The sequence below is a fragment of the Taeniopygia guttata genome, chromosome 21 (assembly GCF_048771995.1).
Source record: "Taeniopygia guttata chromosome 21, bTaeGut7.mat, whole genome shotgun sequence".
NCBI lineage: Eukaryota > Metazoa > Chordata > Aves > Passeriformes > Estrildidae > Taeniopygia > Taeniopygia guttata.
The window spans coordinates 6,840,195-6,850,898 of NC_133046.1; the positions used below are offsets into that span (position 1 = coordinate 6,840,195).

The following is a 10,704-nucleotide window of genomic DNA, read 5'->3' on the forward strand; positions in this document are numbered from 1 at the left end:
CACTGAGATTTTGGGATTTGTTATCCTGAAGGCAATATAAGACCTGAGGCTGAGGTTTGGGGGTGTCTCAGAGGAGGGATGGGTGCATAGCTGGAGTATCTGACCCTGCCAGTGAGCTGGTTGTGCCAGTGTTGTGCCTTTGGGGTGGCTGCTGTCCCCATAGAGTCATTCCCTATATAAAGAAGGAGGATGGAAAATTTTCCCCTTGCCTGCAAGGAAGCAGCATCATTGCCCGAGGGTCACTGGTGAGTGTTTGCTTCGGCTCTGGGTGCGCCTGTGGCTTTGCAATGTGGGTTTGTGGGGCTGTATTTAAATCAGGAGAATCAGCCCCCTCTTGTGCAACGACCTTTTCTGGTTTTCTTTCTGTGCCACCTGTAAAGTTACCTTTGGCACGGGAAGTTTGTGCTAGGCTGGGATGCACATGAGTCCTGCAGGTGCTTGTGCCCTCCACGTGCGGCCTCTTGGGGGGCTCCCCTTTAATTGTTAAAATAATTAAATCTCCTCAAGACACAGATAGGATATTGCCATACTTTAAAAGCCAAGCTAGAGGTCTGCAGGCTTCTCTGCTCATTAAATTAGAAGATTTCTTAGCTTTTTGTTGTGGTTTTTAATCCTTTCTTTGCACTAGGCAGGAAAACTAGGAGCATGGGTAGTGAGAGCACGTTGGGTTGTGGGGTAGGAAAGAAATGAAATCAAAACATCAGCACCAGTGCATCAGGCACAGCACCTAGGAATCCTGGAAAGGAACCCTGTAAAGGGCATAAATCCCTTGGGAAAGATTACTTGGTTGGCACTGCAGGTTCTTAAAATCCTCTCTGTCCACATACTCTAGAGCCATGGAGTTGAGCCAGATCCAAAGCACCACGGCTGGCAGAAACAATGTGTTTTGGGGCATGAACAACGTGTTTTAGGGAATGGACAACGTGTTTTGGGACATGAACAATGTGTTTTAGGCATGAACAATGTGTTTTAGGGCATGGACAACGTGTTTTGGGGCATGGACAACGTGTTTTGGGGCATGAGCAATGTGTTTTGGGGCATGAACAACGTGTTTCGCCGTGAGCTGCCCTGTGCCAAACTAGCAGGGGGTTGGCCAAAGGCACCCCTGGGTGCTGATGAGGTGCTGGTTTGAAGGCAATGCTTGTTCCCCTCGAGAGCAGGACTGGGAGCTGAGGGCTGATGCTCACCCATGGGTGTCCTGCTCCACAGAGGCTCCCTGGGAGCCCAAGCCCTGCAAGATGCTTCCCCAGCACCTGCCTGGTTAAAAGGCTTTAAAAAATACTTTCCCCCCGGGACTAACCCCATTTCCAGGCCTGGAAGCAGCAGCAGGAAAGCATTGGATGCCACAGGGCTGGTGTGCAGGATGCTCGCTGCCCTTGGGGGTCCTGGCAGCCTTTTAGGGCTGTTGAGGGTTGAATTCCTGCTGGTTTCAGTCTATCCACAAGGATGGTGAAGGGATGGGGTCAGTGTGCTGCGGGGAGTTGTGTCACCTCGTTTAGGGTGACACAGGACTGCCCTGCTCCAGAGCCACGGGACTCTGGGAGTGGATCCCATCGCAAGGCATGGCTTCAGGGCCCTGGTTCCTGCTCACTTTTCCTTTCTCCTTGAGGCTGCAGCCGCTGCTGCCGCTTATGCAACGCCGGGAGCCTTGTGTAACAGTGCTGCGGGCGGGGCACGGCCGCGGGCTGGGGGCGAGGGGCTGCCGGCATCGCACGCCTGGAGCATCCCTGTCCGCCTGGAGCATCCCTGTCCCGGCTCTCCCTCCGGGTCACCCCCCAGCGCTGCCTTTTCCCGGCCTTCGGGACTGTAGGATGGATGCTCCGGGCTCTCGTGAGCCAGGGAAGGGTGTAGCAGAGCTCCTGGCTTCCCAGCTGGGAATTAAACTGGGAATGCTGGAATGGGTTGACAGGGATCTGTGCCGAGCAGGGGTGGTGGGATGGAGGCAGCTCCCAGTGTCCCTGAAAGGGCTGTCCTGGAGGGTTTGTGCTGGGCCACAGCTCAGCCTCAGCCTCCCCTCGCTCCTGAGGTTGCAAAGTGATTTTCTGTACCAAACCCGATTTTTTGCTGCTCATGGGGTCCCCCCAAGCTCCCTCCTCATTCCTGCTTCCAGCACCTGCTGCCGATCTGGGGCCGAACCTGTTGCTATGGAAACTGGTTATGGATGCTGAGGATGCTGCCAGGGTCTCATCCTGATGCTGCCTTTTGCCTCGCCTTACCCTGCAGTGCAGGGATGGTGCTCTGACCTGGGATCAGCCCCACTCGGAGAGTCCCGGCAGGTTAAACGCTGTCGGGGGTTTAACCCAGCTGTAAATAATACAGGGCTGTTCCAACCCTGTGCATTTGTCCAGATCCAGTGGGAATAACCCAAGAGCAGCTTTCCTAAGGCACCTCCTCCAAAAGCAGGCATCTCTCCTGGTTTGCCACCCCTCTGGGCACGTTGTAGGATGCTGTGGCTTAGAAAGGGCTGGGGCTGGACTGCACCCAGGTGGGAACTGAGTCTCATCCCAGCTCCACCAGCACCCTCTGCCCTCCAGTGTGGTGTCACAGAGCGAGGCTTCAGCTCACCCAGGGCAGGCTCTGCTCTGTGCTGGCTTCCCTCGTCTGTGACCGATGGGAATTGGTGCTTCATGTTTAAAACGATGCTAAGCTGAGAAAATACTAATTAATTAGAGCTAGTTGGAAAATCCCAAGTGCTTCCTTGCTGTGGCATCAGCAAGAACCTCCCGTGTGTGTGTGTTTCCCCTTCCAAAAATGCATATTTTAAAAAACACTTGAAATACTTCAATGGTCCCCAGGCCTGGCTTTTGCTGGGTACTGGTTTGTCCAGTCCCTGCAGAACCACCAGGAGTTAGAGGGGCTTGAAGGGGCTGCTGCAGGCTGAACCCCACCACGTGTCTCTTAGTCACAGAGTCTTTATTTCTGTTTGAGCAGGTTTCGAGCAAAAATGGGAAACAGGAGTTGTGGGGGGGGACACAAACAGGCTGCACCGGCTGCCCGGGCTGAGTCAGAGCTGGATCAGCCCCATCTCCACACCCGTGACTCACCGCCGGGTATTTCGGGTATTTCGGAGTCTTGTGTCACATGGCCTGTTTGGGAATTTATTTTTGTGGTTTGGTTATTTTCCTTTATTTTCGTTTATTCCCCCACCCTGAGAAGGGGCTGATGCTTTGGGTTGTGAACACAAAGCTCCAGGGACTCTGAGATGTTCCCCCTTTGCTCCCCTTTGCCTTTGGGAAAGGGTGAGCAAGGTGGGATACCTGTAAAGGAAAGGGCTTGTGGGGTGTCACATATATCTCTGCAAAAATTATATATATACCATTGTATGTATTACATAATACCATATCTATTACATAATATTATATAGCATTATATAATGTAATACTATATATATTAATAATTGAGGTGGTGTAGCATGGAGGGGAGCCCAAATTCCTCTGGTTTTCTTCATGTTCCTTCAGGTTCCTGGTGTTGCATTACACAGGACAATTGCTGTCACAGGCACACCCCGCTGAAACTTAGGGGAGGAATTGGCTTGGAAAAATCTGTGGCAGGGAATCTTCTTCCAAATCCCGTGAGGCTGGGAACTGAGGCAGCCCTGAGAAGGCAGTGGCCATTCTCACCTGCTCACCGAGGGTCTGAAAATACCCAAATGTGAGGCAACACAGACATCCCAACCTCCCAAAAAATCCAGCCCCCTTCCCAACACCGACTGTTTCTCTGAGAAGGCTTTGGTCAGGTTGCAGAGCCTGGTGCTGTTCTCAGGTTTGGGTTTTATCTGAGCATCTGCTGCTGCATTTGGCTCCAGCTGGAAATTCTCTTATTTTTTGGGTGAGGTGTCTCCCACTTGTTATTGTCATGCAACAGTTTGACACCTGGAGCAGTGTGTAAATGAAGATGTCTGATGTTTCCCTCCGAAGTGGGAACGGCTGTTTAGAATATCCTAGAAAATTTTAACTCCAGGCGAAATGAAAATGAGGAGCCTGGGGAGGCAGGCAGCTCCACTCCCAGGCTCCCCGAGGCAGCAGCAGCAGGGATCCGGGGATTTTCCTGCAGAATATTCCCGAGGTAAGGAATGCCACATCATGGGAGTGTCTTCTTGACCTCTCCATAAAATTCCTGGTGAGCCCAGGAAGGATGCTGCGTGTGGGGCAGCATTTCCTTGTCCTCTGGAGACGTTCAGCTTGGGGTAGGACACACAAAATTCCTGTCGGAGCTCAGCACAAGTCTGGGCAGCTCAGTGGCTTGGCCAGATTTGGGAAAGGTGTCCCTGTTCCCTGTGGGGATGGCCCTGGAGACACCAACAGAGCTCAGAGCTCCTCCCTGCCCTGCCTTTCCCCAGCTTTGCTGCCTCTGGGGACTTGCCCATTTTAGACTTTTGGGTGCCAATGTGTGTCCAAATGTCCTGAAGAAATCTGCCGGGAGCACAGAGCCCCAGTGGCCTCTAGTGGCTGTGGGACAAAGATCCCAGGAAAGGGGCCCCAGCCCCCCACAGCCCCAAACAACAGCACTGGGGGTCCATCCCACCAGAAGCCACCCTTCCCATGGGTAGAGACAAAAGAGAGACAAAGATAAACCTCCCAAAAAAGCTCCAGGGCCGTGACTGATGGGGGAACATCCAGCAGGATGGTGTTGCATCCCAAATCCTCATTCCTTGGCAGGGATGCATGGAGAGATTTTGGGCAGCCATTGGTTTTTTCTCATTCCTGTGTTAAAAAGCAGGGAAAAACCCCCCACGTTTTTAAGGAAAGTAAAATTTCTTTCACATCTTTTTTGATTTTTCATTTTTCTAAAGCATATTTTCTGTCTAATGCCACAGTACAAAACAGGAACCCCAGCGGTGAAAACAGTGGAGCCAACAGATCAAAAAGGGTTTGATTCCGTTAAAATGACCGGGTTTGTGTCTTCTCCACCAAAGGTCACTAAAGCTGCTTCCTTCTGAGTAATTGTGATTTTTCAACAAGGGAAGAGGGAAGAACTGACCCATTTTATTCCCCAAACCCACAGCATTTGGGGGCAGGATGGAGCATCTCCTTCTGCAGCCCATGCTGTCCCTCCTCTCTCCCCCCTATGATAAATAAATTACTTTAGGAGTGCTGGCCTAGTTTAACATGCCCTAGTTTTGATGGAGGAGGGGAAAGAAAAAAAAAAATAGAGAGACAGAGACTATTTATTTTGGGCAGTTGCTTCATGGGTGTCCTTTTGGGAAGAGCTTCGGGGGACTCACCCACTCCCCCCTCCCTGCTTTGCCCTGGCTGCAACACAGTGCCCTCAATTTGGGTTTCTTTTCCTGAGTTGCTGCCTAGCTGATGTGGAAATGAGTGGTGGAGACACTGATCCAGCCCCAGAATCGTTGTCCATTGCTCCGAGCCCCCCAGGACTGGTGTCAGGGGCTGATGCCTCAAAGCCTGTGGAACAGAGCAGTTTTCGGGGTGAATGAAGATACACCCTGGTTCTGAGTGTAAGAGGTCAGCGTTGGCTTTGCTGTAGGAGCAACTGTGTTAGCACCTTTCCCCAACACCAAAATCCCTGGGAAAATGGGATTAAAGCTTGTGTTGGGCGCGGAGTGGGATTTCACAAGGGATTTCACAAGTGCTCTGGGTGTCGATGGGACCTTTGCACCTCACTCGTCCCTCCCCAACCCTGCTCTTCCAAAGGTGCCAAGTTTCCTCCGGCAAATAAACCTGCAAATGGCTCTTTTCTATACATTTTATTTTTTCCTCCTTTTTTCCCCACCCCTGCCAAAACCAGCAGCCCATATGGGCAGGGTTGGGTGGGGATTTTTGCAGTTTCCATGGGGATTTGGCTCTGGAGCTGCTGGGTGCTGGCTTCTGGGGTTTGTTCGGGTTTTTTTTCCTCTGATCGCTGTAACCGGAGCGTGGTGATGGCACCGGGCTCCCTTCCCGGCTCGGGCATCTCCCAGCCAAGGTCACCGGGGAGACCGTGGGCAGCCGCCGCCTGCGTTGGGCCATCTGTTAAATAATGTATGCAATAAACTCCTGCCCCGGGGCCAGCTTAATCCTTAAATCCTCCTTCAGAACACCATCTCCCGGCCCTGCGGGATGCCCAGCTCGGTCTCTTGGGCGCATCTTTCCCCCCATTCCCGGTGAATCCCTCTCTCCTCGCCCCTCCGTCCCGCATCCTCCCGTACGCGATCCCGCCGGGCTCTCCTGCTCCATTATTGATGCGCCGTGCATGAAAGATGCATATAAAGAGCGGTTCATAATTTAGCAGAATCTCCTCTTCTTTCAGCCTCCCTTCCCCCTCTGCCTTTCTCCGGATCATTACCGGCCTCTCTCCAGGGCATCCAGGTGTTTTTGGGGGGATCCCGGGGCTGTGCCTGCGCCCCATCCTCAGATCACCCATAAATGGGTCGGGGTTTCGGGGGTGGTTTAAGTGCTCAGAGGTCTTTGATGTATAGAATAAGTGGGAAATTTGGTTTGGCAGACCCATAGATGAGGTTTTTACAAAAAAAAAGAGCTTTTTGGTGAACTTAATTACCCCAGCGCTGCATCCAGCCCATGGTTTGTGTCTAACGAGCTCCCAGGCGCTGTGTCCTCGGCACATGTGGGATGTTTGGCTCCTCTCTGGCTCTGTCTGCTCTCCCAGAGCCCTGGGCTCACCCCCAGATGCTGACTGGGGCAAAACCCATTCGTTTGGGAGAAAAAATCTCCCTTCTGGGGACCATCTCGTGGTTTGGAGGTGCAGAAGGTTCCCCAGCATAGGAAATCCAAAACTGTGTGTAATGTGTGCAACCCACACAGCCACGACCTCAGAGCTGAACTTGCCAGGGAAAATTTGAAAATAATTCAGGATTTTTCAAGGGAGCAATTTAGCAAAGCTCCTCATCATATCCTGGATGTGGGAGAGACTGGGTGGGTTAAAAATGGAGCAATAAATAGCAAAGGTGGTGGGGATGGGAGCATTGTGCAGCCTTCACACCCCAGCTCCCTGTGCCACCCCAGATTAATCCATCTGCCCCCCAGGTCATGCTGGACAAATCCCAGCTCAGCAACATCCTGCTTTTATTGCAATCTATGATTTTCTCTGCAATAAAGTCCCACCCCTGGACCTGTTTCCCATCTGTGATTATATCCTTGTTCCCCGGGCACAAAGGTTGGCTCGTGCCCTCGGTGGCGCGGGCAGAATGGATAATGGCCTTTTTTAACACCAGGATCTCGGTTTTGGGGAGAAGGGAGGAATACTGGAAGGAAAATGCCCATTTTCCACAGCTTTTCCCATCAGAGAAAGGGAAGCCACCTTTAATTCCCCATTCCCATTCCCAACAGCCGCTCTCAGGACCCAATGTTGAATTTTCCCATTAAATTTGTGCCCCCGAAGCATTTCCCCATCAAACAAAAAATCCCACAAATAAACACTAATCCCAATTAGTTATTCAGCGTGAACGGGAGCCTGTGCTAGAGAGTGGGGAGGTTTTCCTTAGTTATTTTGGGATTATTTGGGGGATCAGGGAGGATGCTCATGCTGCTTGGCCCTGGCAGCCCATGGGAAAACACGGCAGATCCGCATTTATAGTTTTTTTTTCCGTTTTGTTTCATTTTCCTTTTTATTCGGACATTGCAGAAATAGCCCTGTGTAGTGGATAAAAGTGCAACATACACAATATTTAAGAAAAGGAGGAAAGAAAAACCTGCCTTGAGGTCTGTCAGTCAATCGCAAACAGAAACAAGAACCAAGCCCGGGCGCCAGAGGCGCTTTTTGTCCCCCCTCCCCCGCTTTTTTTTTTTCCCCTTTTGTTTTTATGCACGTCATGCAAAATAGTTAAAAAGAAAGATTAGAAAAGAGAAGTCAGAGAAAACCCCACGAGAGATCGACCGAGCCCTGGGAAGAGCAGAGAGCTCCGAGTGCTGCTCGTCTCGGGGAGGGAATCGCTGCCCTCCAGCATCTCCAAGTGTTTGGCACTCTTGTGATTACATTAAATAATTTCTTTTATATATATGTTTTAATACAGTCTATTAAAGAGAGGAAACTGCCACAATATAAGGGAAAAAAAACCAAGATCACCCACACTACAGACTGCATGGTAGTTAGAAAAGCTGAGCGTCCCCCCACCCCCCGTACATATAAAATCTGTCCCTTTGCTCACAGCAACCAAGAAGTACAAGCTTTAAAAAATAAACCAGCAATTCTTCCTTCTCGCCTTTCCTTTATAAAAGTTTTGGTTTTCCCCCTCAAGAACCTTAAAACGTGACTAAAATTAAATATATATATATATCTATTTTATATAATTTCCCAACATCCAAAGACATCAACATAAAAAAAAAAAAAAAAAAAAAAGAAACTCATACAGAAGGGGATAGCGTGGTACATCCAAGTGCACGGATTCATTTTTGCAAGATTAAATCATGTAAACAAGGTGCCCGCTGGGAACAACCCTGGCCGGAGGGAGACTCCAGGGGCTGTTCCCCCCCAAGTCCCCCCATCTCCCGCTGCCCCCTTTCCTCTTACCCCCCGATCTATTGCGGCACAAGGTTCAGCAGCCCGAGAAAAGCAGCCCGAGGAGCTCAGAGCCGCGCCGTGACTCCTCCGTCCGTCCCTCGGGGTGGGGAGGTTTGAAGCAGGTGACTATTTTCCCGATTACACAGAGATATTTTATTTTCTAGCATTTTTGACTCGCTGGCCGGGCTCGGGCTCGCTCGCCGCCCTCCCCTCCGTGCATCTCCCCCGGGCAGGAGGAGCCGCGGGCCGCGGGCGGCGTTCCCGGTGCTCGCTGCGGTCTTGGGGTTATTTTCTGCCGATCACCTGTGCCATTGTAAACCGACCCCACCCCGGGCCTCGGCCCAGCGTCCCCAGGGAGGCTTTAAACACCGGGAGGGGCCTTTTCGGAGAGGTTTTGCAGCACATCATCGATTCTATCATCTTCAATAACCACTAGAAAGCAGAAAGAAACACAACGCGATGAATTCGCTGCCGCCGCGCTCCCCCCCGCCCAAGGTCACCCTCGGGGGGGTTGGAGGGGTCCCACATCCCTGGGGTGGCTGCTGGCAAAGGGACACGGCGCCCGACACGCCGCAGGGTACCTGGTGTCCCCAGGGAGCGTCCCCAGTATCGCCCCGACACTGGTGCCCTGTCCCTGGGGACTCTTGTCAAAGGACGTGTCCCCAAGGAAGGTCCCCTCGCCTCTGTGCCCTGCAGATGGTCCCCAGGGAATGTCCCCTGTCCCTAAGGAAGGTCCTTGTGCCCTGCAGATGGTCCCCAGGGAATGTCCCCTGTCCCTAAGGAAGGTCCTTGTGCCCTGCAGATGGTCCCCAGGGAATGCCCCCTGTCCCTAAGGAAGGTCCCCGCTGCCCTATACCCGGCGAAGTACCCAGGGCACAATGTCCTGTCCCCAGGGAAGGTCCCGGCCACCCAACACCCGTTGACAGTCCTTGGGACGTGATGCCGACATCCTGCAGGGAGTCCGGTGCATCGTGCCACGTCCCCGGGGACGCTTCCCGGTGTCCTGCATCCCCGAAAGGTGCTTGACGCCCCATCCGTGAGGAAGATCCACGGAACACGACGCCCAACATCCCCCAGGGAGCCCGGTGCACCATACCCTGTCCCTGGGGTGCCCCGCATCCCTGGAGAAGGTGCTCGGGACGCGATGCCCGACACCCTCAGGGAGCCCGGTCACCATGCCCCGTCCCTGAGGATGGTTCCCGGTGTCCCGCATCCCCGGGGAAGGCCGGCGATACACGATGCCCAACACCCCGCGGGATACCCGCCGCATCCCCGGGGCCGTGTCCCGCATCCCGGGCAGCTCCCGGGCAGCTCCCGGTCCCTCCGGCACCCACCTCTCTTGCTGCGGCCGATCTGCCCCAGCTTGGGCGGCCTCTTGCCCTGCCCGCCGGCCAGGAGCCCGTCGCCGCCGCGGAGGCGAACGGGGAAGGGCAGCTGCCCCACGGCCGCGTCCCCCGCCAGCTGCCCCTCGCCGTAGGGCGGCCCCTCCGACATGGGGGCGGCGGGGGGGGACCCGCCGCCGCCGCCGCCCCCCGACAGCCTCCCGGGGCGCGGGGCCCGCGGGCCCGGGGCAGCGGCGCAGCGGGCGCGGGGCGGCCGCCCCGTCACATCCCGGCGCGGCCGGCGCTGCTCGCGGCTCCGCGGCTGCGGCGGCGGCTCCGGCGGCGGCGGCGATAGAGGAGCGGGAGGCGGGACCGGGCGGGGCGGGGCGGGACCGGCTCGGCCCCCGGCACCGGCGGCGGCACCGCCCCGCGGGCTGAGCCCGCACCCCCGGGGATCCCCGGGACTGCCCCGCCGCCTGCCCCGCAGCGTCCCCGGGGAGCGCGGAGCATCCTCAAGGAGCCCCGGCCTGCCCCGTCGGCTCCCCGCGGAGCACGGAGCTGCCCCGGAGCATCCCCGGAGATCCCAGAGCTGCCTAGCAGACACCCTGCGGGGCCCGGAGCTGCCCCGGAGCATCCCCGGGGTGTCCCACAGCATCCCCGGAGATCCCAGAGCTGCCTAGCAGACACCCTGCGGGGCCCGGAGCTGCCCCGCTTCATCCTCAGGATTCCCCAGCCTGCCCCTCAGCATCCCTGGGGAGTCCGGAGCTGCTCTGTAAGGGTCCTCGGAGAGCTTAGGCGGCCCCACAGCACTTTTGGGGAGCCCAGAGCTGCCCCACAGCCGCATCTGGGGAGCCTAGACTAACCCACAGACACGTTTAGGGAGCTCAGAGTAGGGCACTCCTGGAAAGCCTGGAACTAACCCCTC

General features: G+C 54.9%; 1 protein-coding gene across 1 annotated transcript; it reads right to left on the reverse strand.

Moving 5' to 3' along the window:
- Positions 1 to 7,941: 7,941 nt before the first annotated feature.
- CAMK2N1 (calcium/calmodulin dependent protein kinase II inhibitor 1) lies at positions 7,942 to 10,103 on the reverse strand. The gene is given in 2 exon segments (NM_001245107.1): positions 7,942 to 8,889; positions 9,792 to 10,103. Coding segments are annotated over 2 exon segments (231 nt in total). The 5' UTR covers positions 9,952 to 10,103; the 3' UTR covers positions 7,942 to 8,818.
- Positions 10,104 to 10,704: the final 601 nt, after the last annotated feature.